The sequence below is a fragment of the Columba livia genome, chromosome 3 (assembly GCF_036013475.1).
Source record: "Columba livia isolate bColLiv1 breed racing homer chromosome 3, bColLiv1.pat.W.v2, whole genome shotgun sequence".
Taxonomy (NCBI): domain Eukaryota; kingdom Metazoa; phylum Chordata; class Aves; order Columbiformes; family Columbidae; genus Columba; species Columba livia.
Window position 1 is genome coordinate 67,087,964 of NC_088604.1, and position 24,349 is coordinate 67,112,312.

At 35.8% G+C, this 24,349-nt stretch overlaps 1 protein-coding gene across 3 annotated transcripts in view; it reads right to left on the bottom strand.

The window, feature by feature from the left end:
* Nucleotides 1-24,349, bottom strand: part of ESR1 (estrogen receptor 1) — a 160,568-nt gene that overhangs the window by 62,732 nt on the left and 73,487 nt on the right. For all 3 annotated transcript variants that reach the window (XM_065055290.1, XM_013368702.3, NM_001282825.1), the window contains 2 exon segments: nucleotides 21,206-21,396; nucleotides 7,232-7,348 (listed from right to left, as the gene is read on the bottom strand). In XM_065055290.1, the coding sequence (XP_064911362.1) occupies nucleotides 7,232-7,348; nucleotides 21,206-21,396 (308 nt within the window).

The following is a 24,349-nucleotide window of genomic DNA, read 5'->3' on the forward strand; positions in this document are numbered from 1 at the left end:
GACAATCAGCCTCTTTATACCATATCCATTTCTCTTTTAGAAAATCAAACAGAAATGTAAATTGTGCAGAAAACCCAGGTGGGTTGACAATTACTTTAAATGAGAAACATTGTCTGAAATCTTCTAGAAAAACTAATCAGTATTTGAACAGGTCTGCCTCAACTGACAGCATTTAATAGCCTGGTTTCTGACAAGGATATCTAGACACTCGGTACTATAAATAAACAACAAATTTCAGTTTGGTCTGTGCGCCTGGATGTTGCAATTCTCTTCACTACTGAGTGGTTGATGACCACTGTATGACCATTTATTTGTGTGGGTTTTTTTTAAAAAAAAAATCTCATTCTTTTCCATACTGCAGCATTTTTCTCCTCTATAATCAAGACTACCTTCTAGTAAAAGAGAGAGACAGGGATAGAGAAGCTGCAGCAGGGGGATGCAGGGCCGAGCACTTGCATTCAGATATCCTGGTTCAACTCCTGGCTCTGCCACTGGTTTTCTTAGTAAACAAGTCACATTACTTTACACAGTGCCTCTGTATTCCAAACAGCTACAATGCAGACCATAAAACTGGTCTTCTATGCAAAGTTTTTAAAGACCTAGTGAAAAAAAGCCCTATTAACAAGCAGGCAAATGTAATTTGGGGTCTCTAATGACTATTCATAACTCACACTTTGAGAACCAATGATCTACTAATTACAGATGAAGGTGCAAGAGATGATTCACCCTAATCTGTATTTTGGCATTCAGTCTTTGGCATTCATAGCACACATTTTAAAGAGTATCAGAGGACATGTAGAAGAAAAGCAAGAGAAATTCTATTAATCCATCATTCAACTGAATCCCTTTCAAGTGCTGACACTCCTGCACAAATCATACCAGGTTTTGGCTACAGTAAGTATGGCAACAGCCCCATTTCTAGGCAATATTTACAGTGAAGCCACAGACATTTCAGGGGTCATAATAAACTGTTTATAGGAACCATACATCATCATGATCTGGAAAAGACAAATAGTTCTAGGAGTAGGAGACCATTAGTATAATTCTCAAAGACAGCAAAAAATTGTAACTGCTACATTTTGGAAACTAGACAAATTAGTGTACTGAAGCTATTTGAACTGTAAATGCCTAACCAAGTGAAGAACCCGAAACTCCAGTACTTTAAGAATTTCTCAAGTTCAGCAAGGAGATAACACCAGCTCTTCTGACCTACACATACTTGCCCAAGACCAGTGAATGCACAGTGATACCCTGAGGTACCTGTAGTATGAATCAGTGGCAGACAGGGTGGAGACACAGCAAGAATCCTAGACTTCATTTAAAATTAATCAGCAATTTAAATGGGGACTGTCTCATTGCTGTATCTATTCCCAAGAATTTCTAATCAAGAATGTAAAGGCCAAAAACAAATGTAAACAAATACACAGATGTAATTAGCTTTATAATCTCAAACAAATGTTCAAAAGTAAAAACAAACAAACAAACAAACTCTACAGTATTATATTTTTCTAATATAACTAGCTATAGCACATAAATAAGCATAAGACATCTTGTCCCATTTCCACCTGACTGTAAAAGGTCTTAGACAATCTTGTTTAAATTCAGTGTTGAATCTGCACTGAGCAGGTGATCCAACAAGAGTCCTCCTGGAGTTCCTTCTAGCCCAGATCATTCTGTGAAGTAGAATAGGAAGAAACAGTATTTTTTTTGGCAGAAGTGTTTACAACAATGGTCTCTCTTTCTTATTTTGGGGGCAGAACAGCAGAATATTATATTTTAGGACAATTCAACGGCAACAATCCACTTTGCACATGTAGAAAGGGGAAAAAGAAACATTTCACTAAAAAGTTTGACTTAAATTCCACCTTATTTTCCAGGAGGCTGTACTAAACTCACAAAAGTTTGCTTCAAATGCTGCTTGAGTACATGCTTTCAGCCCATCAATTACATCTTAAAAATGTACATTGCCTCATACATTTATCAAGCCCCACCTACACAGTTATTTGGCTGAGTACAGAACAGTATGTCTAATAAATATCATAAAGGTTGTCCTCAGAAAAACGAAAATAGCTTCACATTGTTAATCCATTTTCCTTCATTCACTAATTTCTATTTTTATATAATATTTCATTAAAAGATAATTACATGAAAAACTAGAAACTCTGGAGCCCTTCCCGTGGTTGCATCAGACATCAATTTACCTCTGCTTCTGAGAATGATTTTAATAACCCTCTAGCCTTTTAGCATGAACAAATAGAGTATTCAGCAGGGAAGCATAGCTCTCTCCATTTAAAGACAAAAAATCAGCAAGGTTCTTCTCTTAGAGGATGACAAATTTGCCCAATGTTTTTTTCTTTTCCCTGAAAAATTTTCTTAAACTTCAGTAACACTGTTACACTGAACCAGGCTGAATTCCCATGTGGTTAACAGGTGAGTAACTACTTCAAGAGAATGTAAGAGAAAAATGGAAAGCCTCCAGTCTCTAGACTCGAATCTCTAGAAGTTAATGAACATTTCTATAAGCACCTGGCATGTGGTTATAGCAGACTGTTATGGAAAACACAGACTTCTATTCCCTGGGCTGTACCACAGTAATCTCTAAAGGGTTCCCAGATGAATTCTGAGGGCAACACCAAAGGATGTAGGTTTGAAATGCATTCCAATGTTGTAATTTCTTTACCACAAGAAACAACACTCAGGACCTTCTCTCTATAACATGAAATTTCAGGCTGTTCAAAGACAGTAAATATGCCTGATTGTATACAGGATCACCATCTGGATCTAACACATGAACATTCAAATCCTTGATTGCCCCATTTGATACGACTTGAAGCTGGGAAGCCACGAGCATTCGACAATTGACTGTATTATGTAGGTCTCAGGGTGACTGACATTAGGCTACCAGGCAAAAAAAAAAAGACTTTTCATTAAGGATCTAGCATTTAACATTATGGCAAATTTTTGCCGTAGCCACTGACTTGACTAGCACTCTGTTGCTCTGATACCATGCAGTACTTGATCTTAAATCTGCCTTGTCACACATGAAAGGAGGGGATGAATGTATCATGCTAATAACTAGAATTCCCCATTCATTTGCCACACTATAAAATAATTAATAAATAACAATAAAAATAAGGTGGTTGTGATTTAAGCAAATGAGGTCCTTCGGAGCCAAATTATCAGAAAGCCATTAAAATAAGGAAGGAACGGAAAACTAGATCTGTATTAGAGCAGAGATCACCTGGGCTGTACATATGGCTGGAGCTTCACAATTATGATGGCTGTAAAAACTCCATTTGGAAGCTGGGACACACCACTGCATGATGGAGTAAGTTGGAATATACTTCTCCAAGCCAGAAGAGAAACAATCTTCAAAACATCATCAGTAGATTAAAAAAAAAAAACACAACCAATCAAACAAACAAACAACAACAAAAAAACCCACACACAAACAACAACAAAAAAACACCCACACACAAAAACCCACCAAACAAACAAAACAATGCTACTCTTTGCCTTCTCTGCTACCCAACCAGAAGAAAGAGGGGCATGATAAGAAGCTTATTCTACGTCGGCTTTATCCTCACATACAAACAGGCACGCTCGGACTAAATAATAACATATAATTTTAAGGTTTCTTTAGCTTATTCTAAAGACAGAATGAAGCATTTGGAGAAAATACAGCAGCTATAAATTCTGCCTCAGATACTGACTACATCAGCAGAGACTCTGGCAGTCTTTGTCTCTCAAAGCAGCACAGTAACACACAGAAGGAAACACTTGCAAACGTAAGATGAGAGAAGAAGAATAATTCTTCAGTACTGAAAGAAACTTTTAAAAGATGAAAGGACAGTGGGTTGAAAAAACTGATAAAATTTCCACAGAAACTCATAAATAAATGTTCCTACAGCATAGCTCAAGAGCCACTTGAAGCCTGCGTTTTTTCTGAATGAAGACCCAAAACCTTATTTCTGTTGTGTCCACTCTCTTAAAAATAATGTATATGAACTTTCTGCTGCATCAAGTGACTTTCTATAAGAAAACATCAGCAACCACAGCTTATAACCTATGTTTTAAATCACCCACAGACATTTAATCAAGATTTTATCTAGCTTTCCCCATATTTACTGAAACTCAATAATTAATATCAGCTATTGCTCAGAAGTTAAATGACAGATAAAGTCACAAGTTAGCAGCTTTGACAATTTATGCAGAAACCTCAGCTGTCTCCCACTATATCATCGTAAGCAAGTCGCAGAGATATACAAGTGAGATGTGACACAACTGAATATTTTTCAAATGTATGATAGAGTTAATGTCTTTAAACAAGACAAATTCTTCAATATGAACAAAAGGAGATTATTTAAAATAAAATATTCAATCAAGAGAACTATGAATTATTAGAGAAAAACTGTGGAGATTGAGTTGACTGCAGCACTATGTGATTCAAGTACGTTGAAGAAAAGTGTTGTTGTGAGAGATGTATGAAAACAGAAAAGCTTAAGAGATTTCCTTAGTGAAAAGAAACAACAACAACAGCAACAACAACAAAAAACCCACCACATTTAAAAGTTAACTCTTTAAAAGCCAACCAGATAGCACACTGAGAATATTCCCTTAACCTTTATCTTCATCTGAGAAAAATATGGCAATTGTCAAGTGCTACCTAAAGAAAATAATTTCTTTCTCCCACAGCTTTGCGGACAATACAGTACAAGTAACGATTCCAGCAGAACCTTGAATGCTTTACTTTATCCTACATTAACTTTACCTTTCTTGAATACTTCATGTGCAGGTGTGCCAGACTTATAAAATCCAACCAAGGCATCTCAAGAAATTCATCCCAGACTTCATAAAATAAATGTTCTTAAACTCCTGCCTATGAACCAGTGAAGGATTTCAGTACATCATTAAGGGTTCTATAGGAACAGGCAGAATTCATGCACCTGATCTCCTTGTTTGTGAATTGTGAGCTTTGTTTAAAACAAAACAAAATAACAACAACAAATCAAAACACAAAAGCAAACAATAAAAACACAAACAAACCAACCACCAAAACACAACATTGACTATTTTTGAATTACTGGTTGCTGTAGTGACTGAGGAAATCTTACAGCATTGCAAAAGGAAAGAATGAAATCCACAGGACTTTACTCAAGTGAGGGCCACTGTATAAAATAAAAATTCCATAATATCTGTATTAGAAATAAAATTTGGACAAAATTGCAGTCTTTTTTGGGACTTCTTTAATCTACAGAATGTCAGTTGAAAAGTCTGTGCAATTTTCATGTGATTAAAACAATTATGTATGGAACAGCGGAAAAATCTATTACAACATGTATCTTAGAGAAGAGATATGAAAAGCATCAAACTGGTACAGCTGATCATTAATTAAATACATATGAGATTAAATGGATGAAAATGTGCCAAAAGAAAGATGTAATATCATCAACATAAAACACAATGATATATCTTAACTATGACCTGGCACATGTACAATGGTCAAAGCTAAAGCTGCATGGCAAATTTATGTATGGGATTTTCTGATCTTAGTTTGCCTTATCTGAAACTTGAATTTCTTTGGACAATAGCTGTGAGATAGAGAGATATACATGTGTATATATATATCTATATATCTATAAAGATATCTCACAGCTATGGTATATGTATATATATATGATATATTTATATAATTATATATATTTTACTCAAGAGAGTTCTAGCCATATACACCAAGATTTTAAGACAGAAACAAAACCACTCCAGATCCATAAACTAAATCTTATTAAAAAAATCAGATGCTGTCTTAAGCGTTAGAAACAAAAGGAGATTTGACACATTTCCCCTGTTTGCATCCCAAAACGGAGATGAACAAAATCCATTTCACGTCTTGCCTAATCCTTGAGTTGAGAAAAATGCAGATTCAACCTCAAAGGGAAGCGTCAACTAACTAGTTTTCCTTTACTCTTGCCCCTTTTGTCTTTTTCCCAAGATTCCCAGACTTGGCCTGCCTTGACCACACAGACTGGATTTACAAACAATCCTTTGTTGTGTGAAGGATAAACAGGATGAGCTACTCCTCTCTCTTGCCCCAAATTGTTTGTGCAATAAGTAAGCATTAGGTGTGCCAGAGAAAGGGAAAACTGATCTGTAATTTAACAAGTAGCTCCTTTCACAAATAAAACATGGGTTCTAGTCCTTTCTCTTCCAAGAACTTCCTAGTTTGCTAAATTTTTCTACAGAAATAGGTTTCAATAATGTTAGTAATTACTCTTCCTTAATAAACAGTAATCTGAAATTTTTAGTATGCTAAAACAAGGTTTTCTTCCACTTTAGAGTGAACATGGAACTTTATGATTTCTTGTTCTTAAAATATTCTTAATTCTTACAAATTTTCTTTTTCAAAAGGATTTAAAATAGCTAATGTCCGTCTGCTTTTTACAAAAATCAGGTACTGTAACATACTAGAGAAAGGCAGGTATCATGAGTGATCCAAAATTATGTTACAAACAAGTTCTTCCATTGAAGAATAGACCATAGCAATTCTTCAGTGTTGTCATTTTTTTCTAATTTTACCTCCAAAATGTAAACACTGGGTGTATAATTAAAGTAATTTATTGGTATTCCAGTGGCACACAGTGTCCGATTTTTCTTCTCTGACATCATCATAATGTAAGTATGTTTCAAGAAAAAAGTATTTATCTCTTTTTTTTAAAAAGAATGAGCCTTTAATATTGTTGGGTGAAATTAATTCACATATAAAATATGTGTACAGTACTGGAATAGAGGAATTGACTTTCCAATCCAGAATTTACAGAACAAGTACTGCTTATTCAGAAGTTTGTTTTAATTAATATGGACTGATCTGAGACAATCAGTGCTTTTCACACTGAACTGCAAACTGCTACAAAATCTTGGATTAAGTTTCATTCATCATAATCTGGAGCCTATCACAAGAGATCAAAAAATAACGTATTAAAAATACCAACAGAAGAATCCTAACTCCATTGAAGTCAACGTTCCTATTAATGCTGATGCAAATTTGGGCAAGAATAATATCACGGTATTTGGGAGCTTTTCATTTTTACTTAATTGCTCTTTGATTTCATACACTTCAGCTCAATAAATTTAGTTGCTTCTTCCTTTAGGAACCATATCAACTGTCCAATGAAGTTAAAAGGGAGGAAGGCAGACACCAGTGCTGAGGATTTGTTGATTGCTGTGTACATACCACCTTTCATCATTCCCACTTCATAGCATTTTCTTAGTCGGCAAGCCTGGCAACTCTTTCTTCTGTTCTTGTCGATGGTGCACTGGTTGGTAGCAGGACACATGTAGTCATTATGCCCTGTAAAACCAGAGGGAAAGTAAAGACAGAGTCATGCACAGACATAACAAAACTGACTGCAATACTCTCTTGTTTTTCACTGAGTGTTTAATAGAGCATCTAACATTCTGGGAAGGAGGTAGTGTTACCATCATGATGTATCATAGAAGTATTAATACGGGTAGTGAAACTAACATCTATTCACGATACATTTATTCAAAGGTTCTTTAAAAGTACTATCAAAAACACAAATTAGAACTTCTGTAAAGTCATTAAAGTAATGAAAAATTAAAGCAGCCAGAAAAGCAGATAGATTAATATGAACAAATCCTTTGACTTCCTTGCTCTTGGCCTGAGAAATACAATGCCACTTGGCCCATGTGCCTGTGTTGATGTTAAATCTCTAACTGTACAAAACAGTTAGAGGTTTATAGAATTAAAAAAGCTTATGCACAGAACATTTTTTGATTTCACAATCTGGGGCAGTTGAGAAACAAACAACAACATAAAATAGAAGCAACAAACATTAATTGTGTCTCAGGGATAAGTAAGTATCTATTTCCACTTGCATGTCTATTGATATATGCAAAAACTTTTTGTCATGGCAAATTATTAAATCATCATATGTATCATATGCTGCAACCAAGTTTGGTACTGGTACCTTTTCCTTCAGAGCTCCAATTCCTCATTTTTTACCCCATGCATCTCAATTCTTGTTACAAACACTTTCAGCATACCATAATTTGTTACTGCCAACAAACTTCTACTCCAATTTTCTCTTTAAAAATGTGTGCTTAAATCTGCCATAATTTTCCAACCATAGACAAAGTTTTGCAAGGACAAAAAAAAAAGACAATCCAAAATTATCTTATTAGTGCTCTGTATTAATCTAAACACAACTAAGGTACAGCACACAACGAAAAAAAATTTACTGCAGAACTGTTTGTTCTTTTGTTCAGGTCAAGGGATCAGCTTGAGGTAAAGTAGGGTGGAGGTTTTACAGAGGCCTTGGTCTCATCAAATCATCTATCCTTGACTAGAAATTAGAAAATAGAGTAAAAATTACTATCAGATTACACCAGGAACATCTGCTCTTTAGTGCTACATAACTAGGATTCAATCAAAATAAGCAGCCAAACTGTAAACTTGTTAATATGGTGACAGCTGACTACACGCTCTCTCAAATAGACAGAATTATTATTTTTTAGCTCTACTTGACAGAATGGTATGATACTGGAAAAATCTGAATCTTTAGATTTTGCTCCAGCTAAAGATGTAGAACAGAAACACTATCTCAACCTCAGCATGAAAGACCATTTTAATTTTCAGTTCCTCTGGTAGAATATATACTGTTCTGTATCTGATGCAAAACATTTCACATGTAAGGAAAAAAAAAAATTAGTGAGAAAGAAAACAGCCTCAACCATACAAAAATGCAATATCTACAAGGAAAAGGAGCAAAAACAAGAAAGCTATGTTTTTAAGAAAATGAACAAATATTAGGTCACACTGAACAGCAGCAAAAGACTGTATCACCCGAGTAGCACCTGACCTCAATCACCAACCTTGCTTTATACACCAAGCTCTGAAACAGTGCAAGAAAAAGATGGAAAACTTTAATTACTCTTTTTAAAAAGAAAGACTTTGACTGAGTATCTGATCTTCTTCCTAGTGAAGTTAAAAGGTAAATTCAAAAGCAGAATGAGCACCAGCCCTGAACTCAGCAAATAACTCATAATGCCATTTAGCTCTCTGAAAAATAAGCAGATAAATGTTCCCACTTAGCTCAAAACTGGACAGGTACTTACCACCTTTGCTGGACTGACTGATGCTAATAAGGTTCTAATCTCAAAAAAAAAAAAAAAAGGTGGCAATATGCATAAATCAAAAATCAAGTCAAATCCATATCAGCAGGGCAGTAATCCTTTTTCATAGTACTTATCTGGGTGATAACCTTTTATTTTGCTCTGAACCTAGATTTCCATATGCAAACTGCAAGCATTTGGGAAAAAGCATCTGCTTTGTAGAATAGTACATAAAATAATCCTGGTTTTGATAGAGCTACAGTCCTGACTGAAAACAACATGATTCATATTATCATATTTTTACATCAAAAAGTTTTATCTTAAATATACCCTTTAAAGGTTAACATAATTAGTCTCTTTTCATGCACATGATCTGCACCTTAGACAATCCACTCTTCTTTCAAAGTGCTTGACAGACTTCACAGAATAAAACCTGTAAAATTGTGAATGTAAAAAAAGAAAGATCTGTGTGTGAGGGGCATACTTCTTCATATTATGAGTGCCACAGTAATGTCATTGTTTAGACTTCATATTTGCTGTAAATCTAGGAAGAAGATAATGCATTTAATATTTCTCATAATTTTTTGTTTAGTTTAACCAACATGTTTTCAGGGGACTGGAAAACACATAAGCAACCAGAAGAAAATATTTAATAATTACAGTATAGAAATTATTATCAAATTAATCAGGGAAGAAGAAAGAAACAAAGGGCAGAAGGAAGGCAGGAACCTTTCCTGCTTCTCTACAATACCATCTGATTTCAAATATTCATCCATGGGAAGTGAGAAGGAAGTTTCCTTTGAAAGGCACAGACACAGACTCGGCAAATCTAGCTTGGGGTGGCATGGAATGGAAAAAGGTAGAAGAAAACAATTAAGGAATAGGTAACACACAAAGACAAATTCTATTCTGAAGTGAAATAGTATAACACAATAACTCTGCTGAAAAGTGATTTGTCTTTCACCTCTTCTACCCTTTATTTTATCCTTAAACCTAATCTCTTGGCAAAGCTGATACTTAACAATCTGACTTATAGAAGGGATTTCTCACCAGTGGGAATCATCAACATGAAAGTGACACAGACCAACGGGTGCCCAGCTGCCCTGCCCTTTATTTTCATGGTATAAAAAGAGTAATATATGCTAGAAGAGAGGCTAATTAGGCCATTTGGATAGTTGGTAGCACATACCACATAGAATCTGTGATCTTACTGGGTTTAAATAAATTATCCAGATAACCTGCACAAAATTAAAGACAGTGAGTTTAATAGGGTAGAGCCCCTAGTTTTAATCTCCCTCCATATCTATGACTTGTTATGTCATGAGCTACAAAGGAAGACTTTAAGGGAGCTATTGAAGGAGCTTGAGGAGGGGTGGTTTGTTTTTCTTACGATGTCTCATGTACATTTTAAAATAGTAAAAGAACATTAAGTATTTTTATAGCACTTTATCATATGTTAAGGCCTTTCCAGAACAGAGTGCAAAGATATGACTCTTTTCTCAAAGCACTAGTTTTACATGTGACAACCTGCATGATAACAACCAACAATGGAGGCAGGGTAGATGGGGGAACAAAGGGTCAATAAGAAGACAATGGCTGAAATTAGTATGAGTTTGGTCTTATTCTAAACCAGCCTGTCATAATCAGAGCTTTTTCTTACTACGCGTGCAGTCTTTCATCACCATGAGTCATGCAGCTAACATTTATGTTCGGAGAGACTCATCACTGTCCATCAAAGAGTTCTCAAGATAGCTGTGGTGTATGCCACAGCAGTGCATGCATGAATGGAAGTGGGTGGATGATTTATCTAGGAGGGCTTCAGTCAGCAAAACACTCCATGTTTCTTTAAAGTTAAGTGTTACTACATTCAGCAGAACATTTAAGTATCTGTGTACTTCCAGCAAGTAGTCCCAGCACAGTATATATGGTTAAAGTACATGCTTGAGTGTTTCCCTGAATTGCAGCTTCAGAGTTGAGTTCACTTTGTCCTTAACCAGCAAGGATGAAAATGGAGTCATATTAATATATCAATGACAATTAACATAACATAAAAATATTTTTTTCTTAAATTGTAAACAGTTGCCATATTATATTCTAACAACCATCAAGATTAGCCTGAGAGAATGATTCATTTAAGCAGTACAAAAGTTGCACCAAAAAAATGAACTAAATAAGCCAACATGATGGCATGTCAGCTTAAGAATGCTTGATGACAATTCTACAAAGCCAATAAAGGAACATTTTTGTCAGGTGAATTTTGTATTACACCCAAACTGATGTAATTGAATTGACTCATCATACATTTCAAACAATAAAAATTATTTTCCTTTTACTACTATGTGTTTTTCCTTTCATTGGTTTTTTTTTCAACCCTCTTGACACACAAATTTCTTAAACTATCCTTTATCTAGCTGTATAAGGCATCTGCCAGGCTAGCCATTACCTGTGGAAGCACCAGGTCCTTCTATGATGTTATTCTGACAGTAAAATTTGCAGAATTTCATACACATGGGTGAAGAGAAGGCTAGAGCGTAGACTTTATCCAAGCTAGTGACAAGTGGGAAGACTGCAGATGAAAAGGAAAACCTTGAAAAGATTAGCCTCAACAGCAAATGGAAAGTTTTCGTAGACGGTAAAAAGAAACCAAACAAATAACAACAAAATTGCTTATGCTAACCCAGTATGAACAAATGTTGAATGTAAAATAAAAATACCAATTTTAAGTCAAAGTGCCCCAATAAAGCTGCACTGATTGATTTTTAAATCTCATTCTTTCCTAACAGGTTTCACAAAAGAACAGAAGGTTACGTCTAATTCCTTTGTAAGCACAGACACTCTAATTCACAGTTTAATTACCCTCAGACAAGGTCTTTGGATTTGGAACTTGGGTTCTCTTAGCAACTACACAGCACTGCTGAGAATATTAATCATTTTCTGTTTTGGAGCTAGCAAGACATTACTGCATATTACAGTAAGGAAAAGGGCCTAGAAGATTGTAAAACATACTTCCTTTGCATCCAGTGAGGAAGACATCCTTCTACACATACCTCAGAAAGAAAGACCACAGAGCCACTGAAGAATGAGAAGGGGAAAGGTTAAAATCTATATATTCTGTATTACGTCCTTCATCTGCATCATGTAGCTCCCACACTAAGTGTTCACCTTCTAGTGGAATCTTCTTTCCTTCGCATATATATAGCACTATTCATACAAGCAGTGAATTCAAGCCAAATTACTATGACATGAACCATTCTTTTCACCTTTCTGTATACTATTTCAGATAACAAGAAAAATGAGGAAAGAATGAGAATGGGCATTGCATGAGGATACCAAACCCACTGCCATCTCACTAGTTTAATAATGCATGAACATATACATTCAAGAAGAGTGATGTATAAAAAGTAAAACACTACTTATATTTCTAGATATATAAATCAAAAAAAATATTTTCTACTCCAGTAGATAATTTAATTTTTTTTATTATTTGCCTTCATCCTAAAATTTCAATTGGTGTTTCATCTATTATTTCAGGATTATGATACTATGTGAAAAGTCCACTTCTACCCCAATTCTATTCCCATCTTTTTTAATTTTAGACAAGGTAACAAAATAGGAAGTATATTTTTTTCCTCATGACAAACAAAAAAATATGGCAATCCAGATCCCAATCTCTACAAAAGTTGGCCAGGAGTTTGACATCTAGTTTCTGTTTCCCTATCTGATAAATCACAATTGTTTTAAATCCTTGGCACATGATTAAACCAACAGCTGTGTTAAAGGAAAAACTCCCACAATTTATTACTCACAACCATCCCAATATGATCCCTCCAGAGACAAAAAGTATTTTCAGAGAGAGTTGTAGGCAAGTCATGGCCATCTTATTCCCATAGACTTTAAATGAAGTCTTTTATATTTTTAGATGCTCAGTTTATTTGAGCTAAAATGGGAAGGGGTGGAATTCTAGTACAAAAAACTCCCACAACTAATATAAAGAGGCCAAAAAAGTTAAAAATATTGCAAATTCCTCTTGTGCATTTAAAATCCAATCAATTTTAAGCAACAAGAAGATAATACAACTTTTTATTCCGGATTTTGGGTCATGATGGGACCTATTGAATAAGCTTAGCTAGTCTTATTTTATATTTGGATCTTTAGCACCTGAATGGTTCCTGGTATCATGAAGTTTGCAAGGACCTATAACACATTTGTCCTCGTAGTGTCCCTCTAAGGGAAGTGCTGATATTTCTGTTTTACTAGGGGAGGGAGGGTGCTGTACAGGGTTCTCACTGCATAGGGCATGTAGTGGACATGGGCATTTCTAACCACAGTGAGGTCCTGCACTCACCTCTGTGAAACTGAAACTGTAGTACACTCAACTCCTGGTTTGTTAAGTTATTATACTAACCTTTTACATCATTATTTGACAAAAAGCCCCTTTTTTTTGTCTATGTACTGCTTTCTGATGCAATGTAAAACCTAGTCATGCTCTTCTTTCATTTACTGATATATATCTGTGTTCCTTGGTTTTAACATCATCCATGCCCTACAGAAGATTCATCCCTTTTATAAAGAGAAGGGTCAACAAAGATAACTTAGCCTGTTGTCTCACATATCTCTAGACACATTTTGGAGTGCATAATAACAATTTTATTTATAACACAGGAAGTCCAACTATTTCAACAATTTGTAACTAAATTCAATCAAATCTTCGAGAGATATACACGATCTTACTCAAAGAATTCAGACAACAAGATATCTGCTACATCTGTTATTAAATTATACCAGCAGTCAATTGCCATGCTAGTTCTTTTACAGTAACTCTGAACTAGAACACATACTTCAATAAAGTTTGTTAACAGCATCCTTTCAGAAATAAATTATGTCAAAGATCGCTTCATGCACTTCCAGTAAATTTATCATTTTAGTCATCTTACACAGTCCTCTCTAGTTTGATTTCCACTTTTTCTAAAGTGACTGCAAAGGACAACTTAACCTACAGAAAGTCTGAAAGTTTGTGGGAGTGAAACTTATGGAGGTAGTTTAGAACAATAAGTACACCTGAGTTAAATGAGGTTACAAAAACATATTTCCCTTCACAGTCTCTAAACCCAAGTGGAACAGTTAAGCACTTTCCTGCTGGACAAACAAACCTGTTCTCTTGTACTTTGTAGATGTAAAGTTCTTTTTCTCTTTTTTTCTTTTTTTTTTTCCCTTCTGAATATTTTGAACTGCTGCCAGCCTCTGCCCTGAGCTAGGAATAATATGAGTTTCCAAATGAAATATTCATTAAATACTTGCAACATTAAATACTGTTTAAGTTTTTTTGTTGTTTGATATGGCACAACAATCATATTCCAGAGGAAGTTAAACACCATTAAAGCTAATAATACAGGACACATTAAGTATGGCTTCTAAAGGCTATGAATTTTGTCTAGGAGGTGGGAAAAGCTTTGGACCTGACAGAGGAAGAATCAGCGACCATTTATAAAATCTGATAACAGTGAATATGCCCTACTTTCTGGTAAAGTCTGCTACCCAACTTCAGAAAGCTTTCAGTGTTGTCTGGGGTGACATGTCGTATGTCAGCTAGAAAAGTATAGTTTAGATGAATTCAGAAAACCAATCTCTGGGAAGAACTATCAGAGTTCACTATAACAACGGAAGCTGATATTGAATGAGGCTCCATAGTGTCTGTCCTGGATCCAGTTCTATACAGTATTTTCCTCACTGATGGGCAATGGACTAGAGTATTCATTTTATTAAATGTTATTCATTTGTAGATGACATATGTGCTAAAAGAACAGAGAAAAGACTAGACTACTCTGCTAGTCAGACAGAAATAAATCTGAAATAAATGGCAGAAGTCTACAGGATAAGAATTCTAAATGATCTTGGCAAACTGGAGGTAGCGCATGGGAAAAAAAAAAAAAAAAAGAGTGCACAAGTAAGGACCAGTACAAATCACCACATTAAAACAGGAATCATGAGATGCACAAAACAAGATGGGAAATAAGTGGTTTCTTCTCTAGAAAGGTATGCTTGAGTTTATTGTACATCATATACTGATGGCGAGTGAAGTGAACAGTGCCGTGTTTTTGTAAATAAGGCAAACATTACAGTGTGACAGATGTAGACAAATACGACTGGCTTGGTTTGTAAGGTAACCCTATTGCTTTGTTCAGTACTCACAAAACATCTTACAGAGGGAAAACATGCTTCAAGAAAAAAAGGAAACGGGACAAAGTGGAGAATCTCCAAAGTAGAGTAACTAGAAGATTAGAAGTCTAGAAAACAAAACCTATGATAAAAGGATGAATAAACTGTGCTTCTTCAGGTTAGGTAAAACAGATTTATTTATTTTTTTAAGTGTGATAGCAATCTTTCACGTTTTAAAGGCTGATGCAGAAGGAAAGAGAACAATTTGTTTTCTGTGGCATGATAGACAGGAAAAAAATTATGAGCTTAAACTGCAGGAAGAAAGATTCAAATTTCATAGTAGCCTTCAAAGATAAGGAGAATAAAACACTGGCTCAAGCTACAGGTTTTTAAAAAGCAATTCAATAAACATATGTGAGGAATAGGCAACAGTTGATCCTATCACAGACCAGAAAGCTCGATGAGGGCTTAAGGTCCTGTGCAGCCCTATGATTTGTTTAGGTCATGCAAAACAAGGAAATATCTTGGATGTGAACATCTTAAGTCAGTGCTACATCCATGCTGAACACAGCACTTAAAATTCACATGAAAAGTAACACATTCAAAACTGCCTTTCTGGGAAAAAAGTGGTATTGCCTCTTGCCTTTCAATAACACCTGGGTTTCTGAAACAATATCACCATCAATTAGACTACTGATATTCAAAAAAGTGTATTTGGGGACAACAATCAGAGCATGAGTTTAACTTAAAGCACTCTGGAGAAAAACTACTAAAACCACAAAAACAAATCAAAAGAAGTTTTAGAAGAACCTGGCTGATCACAAGCTGTTAGAGCAGCTCCAATGATGGCTAAATCCTGGTGGACTTCCCAAACACACATTTTCTAGCCTTTGAACTTCCAACAGTCACCTACCTCTCAAGCTGGAACCGTGTGTTTTCCATTCTAAGACTATATCTTGGCCTGCAGTCCCCTGATTATTTGCCATGATTATCTCTGCTAGTCTCACTTAGGTACATGTTTTGTAGTTTTGCTCTTTCTGCTGACAACTCATAAAATCAGTGTACAAGTAGACTGCAGTCTTCTTGGCTGCAGGATCTGTGCAGCATTTGCAGCTGTTATCAAAAAGATTACAAAAATACCATGAAAACAGAAGACAATAATGGAAAGTTAAAGGTAAGATCTCAGAAACTTGCTAAATTGAGAATATTGCAATTGCTACTCTGCAGCATTACCTAAACGCTCACTTATTAGGCATGTTTTACCAGTGAAATTCTTTCTAGCTCAGAAGAAACTATGTATGTATTACCACCACTCCTAGCAGTAAAGTCTGAACTCTGTTTTCAAGAAATTACAGCTCTATCACTGTTAAGTGAAAACAATTGATAACACTCAACATCTTCTGCCAAAACCCTCCTGCTTGATGGTCAGAAGTCATAATGGTTAAATAAAATCCATTTTCAAGCTACACAGTTAAAACACTTCCCAACTTCAAGAATTCCTGCACTTCAGAGACCACTATATCTCTGTGATCAAGACATTAATGGCAGGCCTCTGGAATCCCTCAGCACACCTCTTCATTCAGGTGCCAACCTGTTCTTGCTGGGCTGGTACTGCCTTGCATCATGTAGTAATTCTTAACTGAATATTTGTGAAATATCCCAGATTTTTGTCTCAGTATGCAGTTGTGAGAAAAACAACTGTGAGTTGTCTGAAAAACATCAGAAGGGCACATGAAGGAGGCAGGGAAATAGAACTGGGGATTTCTAACACCTTGGTAATTCTGACGTCAAGATACCCTTTAGTGCAAGAAGTTACTCCAAGTTTGTTCTGCATCCCTTCTGCTCCCACTGAGAGTTCTCAACCCCACATCTGTAGGGATTTGTTGGATGCCTGTCAGAGATGGTAGGAGTCCTGTACCCTTTGGTGTCTCTCCAAAAAAAAAAATAAGATAATTAGAAGGATGGGGAAAGAATGTGAGATTCACAAGGGGATTTGCAGTTTATAAATGGCATTTGTCAGGCTGATGTTGAAATACTTCATCCAGTTCTCATATTCAAATTTTAAAGAGGCTATTATGGGTGTGGGGGGATCAGAAAAGGTGTAAAGACAAACAACTCAGAAGTTCGAAAGATATACAGAGGGAGACTGAAACACTTTAGTTCACTTAAGATATCAAGGTAATTTCATTGTAACAACTTCAGTTATGAAAACTTCCCATAGGGCCGAGATACTAGATACTAGGTCTGGTTCACGGATGTGATACGAAAGCCAATGTAGTTCAAATTAAAAAGGCAATATTTTAGCAGATGGAAGGACAAACCATTAGAATAAGCAATCTCTGTAAGAAAGCTCTTGAGCCCACAGATCAAGGCTGGGCATTTTCTAAAATATTTACCTCCATTAAGTTACTGGTCTTTGTACATGCATAGTATATAAAGTTTATATTGAGAGAAGACCAGAACTAATGGTCTAATGGCCCTTCTTGGTCTTAAAATCCATAAATATTTTAGTAGAGAAGTACAGTGTGCTGTGATGTGACTGCTTGTTATGCTTCTGGATTCAATTCAGTTGACCAAGTACACTCCTGAAGGCTGCATATGCTGGTCAAAGAATAAAGCACTCTTCCATCACCAAGCAACACAGTGTTCTTGGTGTCATATGATTTTTCTCTCCCATGAAACATTTTACACTAATATACGTCTGCACAGAGTTTTCTCAAAACAAGGTCCTGAATCACTTTTGGGATATAAACTAACAAAATGGACTGACACAAGCAGTTTCGGGAGGCAGTTGAGATTGTCCACCAACCATCTGTTTTAAAAAAAAAAAACTGAGTAGTCTTCCATATTCAGAGACAATTACTATAATAACTCAGATTGCCTTTTAAGATTTAACTGTTTGAGAGCAAACAAAAACAATTTAGCCTTTAAAATTCACAAAATATTTCCAGAACCATTCTAACCCCTTTGAATAAATATGAAACTATTAATCTCCACCTCAGGTAAGGTCCAGTACAGATGTGAGTTTTCACAAAATTTTAAGTATATACTTAAGCTAGCAAGTATAGAAACCTCAGATATCACTGAGGGGAACAAATGCACAGCCGGGGAAATGGATTACCCCATACAACTTGTTCCATTGCTCATGTCTGTACTCACTTTTTCCTGTGTGTCTATTAAGAACTATACAGAAGGTTTGACTACAGTGTATTAAGAACATTAGAATTCACTATAGCAATTCTCCTATGAAATCTCTGATAAGAAGCATAAAAATGGCCAGGCATCCCTGTATCTACATATGTGTTGAGAAATACAAGACAGCAAAGCCCAGAAGTAGCATGGTTATCTTGCATTTAAAGAAATAGATAGTATAAACAACAACAACAAAATCTTTGCTGAAAGCATTCTGTGTTACTTTTGTTTATACAAAGAGTCCTGTGTACTTTAATACAGTTTAATCATAAGATTTCCAGGGAAAAATTGTCCCCTTTTTAGAAATGCACACCAGATATACCATGCAGATATAATAATGTTTCTTTCACATATTCTTCTACATACAGATATACACTTTAGTAGTATTCATTCCTAGATATCGATCATAAACTATTTTAAATTATTACTATCTGCATGGTAAATGGCATTTTTTATCATGTATTCTCAATCTAAAAACTACTGTAATTTTAATAAACTGAACACATGTCCAATGAGAACTAATAATTGCTGAGGTAGAGGTCTCTTCCAAATCCAGTAAGAGGTTCAAAAAATCCCTTAGTTCATTAGGACTGCGTACACATGTCTTTTAAAGTCATTCAGAGGGCTTTTCATATCACCTATGATCAAATAAGCCCAATTCTCTCATAAGCACTCAAATTCTTGAATTACTTTATTGATATTAGTGGATGTAATTTTTACGATAGCTGTCAACCAAATAAGTGGATCACTGGAAAAAGTACAGAGGAGTTCAACAAATGGGATCAGAAGTCTAGAAAATATGTTCTGCTCAAAGAAGTGGGTTTGTTTAGTCTAAAAAAGAGAAGACTGAGGAAAGATATGATAACAGTCTTCAACTATGTAAAAGGTTGTTGTAATAAGCCTTCTTCATGCCCACAAGGGATAGGGCAAGAAGCAATGGGCTTAAATTAGAGCAAACATGACTTACAGATCAAGAAAGGCATTTTACAGGACACTGAAAACTTAAGCTTTAAATTTTTAAAGCTTACATACTTTAAAAAATTATGTTAAGTATATAAATGTAGCAAGAACTAAATTTACTAATCAGCATGTACTGTAGCACAAATAGATAACAGGTCCATTGTGGGGAACCACAACATTTTTCCACGTGAAGACTAGTGCAAAACCACACAAGTGCTGGCATAGAATCATGGAACTCAATGAAACAGTCAGATTCATTTCTTCTTCTATAATGGCCAAACCATGAAGATCTGTGCTACACAACTACTTGATAACTTAGTCGTACTTTTGATTAAGAATATTTTTTGTTTCAGTTAGTTGCTGACTGAGTCCGGCTTGGGTACAAGAACAGAATTTCAAAATTCTAAGAATAATGCTGATGCAGTCAGGGGAACTCAAAAATAACTAAAAACTCTCAATAAGGGAGCTGTTTGCCCTATGTCACAAGTTTAAGTGTTTAAGTAAATCATTCTGATATCAAGAGAAAATCATTTCACCTGTTCCCCCTCCAATGTTGCTTATTATTGACCTTTGCCTTAACCACTTTCTTTTCTAAAAATCATTTTGATGAATCTGGAAAAGCAGAACTACAAGTAACTATTAACTAATCACTGACATTCAAATCATTTCATCAATGTCTACCCTGCAGCCAATCTTTCTCTTTTTACTTTAAGGCCAGGAAAATTCAGAGTTGAATGCTGGAAGTCCTACATAACTCACCTCAGTGGTAGTCATGCAACAAAACAGGCAATAATCACACCTTGTGATATGCGATAAAAACTTTTCCTCACTATGTTTACTTCAAAAAAGGAGCAACAGGAATTTTTGTGCCTATATATCACCTGGAGATTTAAAAAAATATAGAAATCTAACTAAAGCACAGCATTTTATTAGTTTTCTGTTTGGAAAGGAAGAAATCTGTTTTATTTTCTTCTCCAAAATAGGACTTAGATATTCAACAGTAGACATTTTTTCCGTAGAATCACACTTAAATCTTGCTCATTTTAAGAGAGGCTGAACAAAGCAAAAAAGTATCCATTCCACAGTGTTACAGGGATTTAAATCAAGAATTATCTCAGTCACAGCAATTAACACTGTTTCTATTAGATGCCCTTTACTCCACCGGACACCTTACACAGTGTACTTCTAGTCATGACAAAAATGTGAACTAAACCATTCTGTGTATAGTTCAAAGTCCTGTTTTGCTGACAGATACAAATGCTATTTCAGCAAGGAAACATTCCTTTTTAATATTGGTTCTCATCTCACATCTTCAAGGAGCTGAGATCTGGACTGAACAATCTTGCTAATGGAGCACTAAATTAAGAGTAATAAATCAATCAACAGGAACTAATCTTCATCTGACTGGGAATTCTCAAAAAAAATATTTGTTTTGGATAAGAACTCAATCACAGAAGAGAGATATATATATATAGCCTGAAAAAGTGGTCATCTTGATTCAGTACAGATCTTTAAATTAGATTTCTCACTGCATCCATGGTAAGAACAGGAGAACATAGAGATGCATTTCCTCCCCTAATTAATCTTGGACTAAATAACAAAATCTTATTTACCTGCTAGAAGCATTCATCAAATACAGAGCACCTTAGGTGCTAATGAAAACCCAATAAATGTCATTGTCCTGGGCTCAGGCTGCAATCTCAAGTAGCTTCACAGTTTCCTTGTGATTAAAGAGTAAAGGTAATTCACTTGAACAGCTTACTACCTTGAATACTCCTTTTGAAAAAAGCTTTGCAGCCCTCACAAGACCAGACCCCATAATGGTAGCCTGAAGCGTAGTCGTTGCAGACAGCACAGTACCGCGTCTCCTTGGTGGACTCCATGGACAGGCTCCCTTTCTCGTTGGTACTGGACATCCTCTCCCGGATGCTGTGGCGCCTGTTATCAGAGCTTGGCCTGTTAATAGCAAAAAAAAAAAGCATGATTACTTCAGTGAGGTTAAGTCTCATCCACTCCTGCAGGCTGATAGAAAGAAGAGCAGATCTAGTTTTGAAATGACAGACAAAAACAATAATCTTTTCTCACCCTCTGTCCTGTTCTAGTTGGAAAGTTGTAGGACCAGCAAGATACAGAGGAATTTCTGACAAACCAATCTGATGTTATTAGGCATTGTATCTTGAAAAATTAAAAAGCTATTTGATAAATTAATCCATTTTATCAAGACATTACAAAGGAATTTTTCAAAAAGGCATTTTTTTATGTGTACCTGTTCTTGTCCAAAGTGTTCAGCATGACTTTAGTATCAGTAGGTAGCTTGAGAACCTGAGGCAAAAGTCACTTAGTGTTTGCATCTGAATTTGCAAGTCATTTAAATTATTAACCAGGCTATTTTCAAGTATTATTGCCCAATTAGAGATGCAAACTTTCATTACATTATCAAAAATAGAATACTACATAAACCAATCCCTATTCTCATTACAATTCCACTTTCATAAAAATTATGAAGTGGATTTAGCACAAGAAACATCAGAAGGTATTAATTATTGCCAAATAGTTTTTGTTCTAGTACTGTACATGTTACTAGATGAGCTACGCATTACTAGGCGTATTAGACATGCACACGACCTGCCTATGCAGTATGCTGCTGAATGAAAACCAAACAAATCTATAGTGTAAATGGCAATGAATTCACACTTGGTAAGATGTCATTATGGGTAGCTGCTGCAGGCAGGGTCAACTATATTCAAAAAGACGAGACAATGTGAAGTCGCAAAGGGAACCAGCAATGAACTCTGGGACTGCTCCTGGAAGGCAAACTGCTCTGGCAAAATATACTTTCCAGGAAGAGTCTGCACGGCAAAATGTCCAGGAGACAAATAAAATTGGATGTGACAGCATCACACAAGCTAAAGCATGAAGAATCCTACTGTTGACAGTAATTATCCACTTACTATGCATGTTTTAATTGTTAATTAATAAACAAGTGGTTGTTATCTCCCCAAACTCCAAACGTTTTCTCAAACATATACTAGTTTTGAACCTAGGAAACTGGAGGAAATCTCGCTTTCAGATTTCTTCCTACATACCTCATTTTGCTTTATTCCTTTCTTCAACACAGCAAAACTTCCTGTGTTTTGTTGAACTGAGGCATCTGGCACCAACAGCATGCCCATGCACCAAACCGGTACTCCTCAGCAGCTTTCTGATTACTCACGTGCTCAACTCTTCTCTTTCATCTAGGTAAAGTTTCCTGACATCTACTGCTCCTGTCCATCTCAATACTCAAAAGCTTTCTACTAGCCAAAGCCACCTGACCCTCACCCACGCCCTGCCAGCCAACCCCTTGAGACTTTTCATATATATAATTTAAGTCCCTAAATATGAAATATTTTCATATTTAGGGTTGAATGAATATCACTTATTAGAGAAACATGAGGCTCTGCCATATTAGATAGCAGAAACTGCTCCTGGCACCATTCAGAAAACTGCATTTTTTTAAACCTGAAGTACTTTACCAAGCCCTATGTACCAGCTAATTTTGAATACTTATTTAACTATTTTTTGTTTCCTTGGGACTTGTGCAAGACAGAAGAAACTGCAAATTGTGAAGTGCTGACATGACACAACTCTGGATTTTTAGTGAGATGGGAAAACTGGAGAATGTCACAACTCTGACAATGACTTTAACAAAACTGCTTGCAGAGTGTATGCCATGTCACCCCTGAAATCAGTGCCATCCGAGCACTGCTTTGAGCAAGATTTAGCAAATTGGCCTTGCAGAGTCATCACATTCAAGTTCTTGTGAACCACAGTGGGAAGCACACTAAAATATCCCTGGCCCCATCCTGCCCAGAAATAACATCCTACCACCCCTTTTCCATTTATACAGTGGAAATGAAAGCTGGTAATAAATCAACTTTGGATTATCACAACTCTAGTACTTATTAGAGGAGGTGAGGAGGAAATATTTTTTGGGAAAAGAGTATGCCAATAACACAGAGCTTGCTAAATCAAAATAACATCTCACATTTCATCCAGAAATCAGTTGCTAGTTAGTGTACATCACAGACCACTGATGCTGTGTCTTGACAAAAAATAACAGCCTGATCTTCTTCCAGTTTTCAGTTAGGTTTCAAGGGTTAGCCTTCTGGAGAACATAGTGCAACAATCTAACCCAACTTTAATAACTTTGGCAAGATCACCATTCCCAAAATACAATAGCAGAACCTTTTCAACAATTTCCTTTGTAATCTATACAAACAATAACAAAAAAAAATGAGACCAAAAGTTCCTGTCAGCTATGTTTACCAGAGAGAAACACAAACCAAAAAGAAAGAAAACCCCAGATAAAGCCCTCCCTCCAAGGCCCCCACCAAAGCAAAACAGATTAGAAAGCAAAAAAACCCCTCAAGATTTACTGCTTGTTTTCAAATGTAATAACACAGCAGACATAAAATGGAAAGTGCTTTGGAACCTACACAGCAGAACAAACTTGTCTTCCACACTCATTTTCATGCTTTCTCACCTCCGTTGCGCTGAGTCAGCTCTTCAATAAATGTGTTAACAAACAAGACAACTCTGCTTTAAACCTTCACTCATCACCTGTAACTCTGAATCAGCCAAGAGTTGACTGGAATGTAAGAAGAAATTGTACAGGAGGGAATTACAGTTTTGTAAGTTAAACTCTATTTTCTACATCATGGAAATCTGGCAGGCAGGATGAATTTAGGATAACCCCCAGTATACAAATCCACTTAACATCAAGGTAAGGCCCAATTTATTCACAACTCCAGCTTTGTCAGGAATAAAGAGATTTCATAGATAGGAAGGCTTAAGGGGAAAGTTATTTAAGTAGTTAAAAGAGACATCTTGAGAAATTCTAGTGTTCTGAATTTATTTTCATACAAGA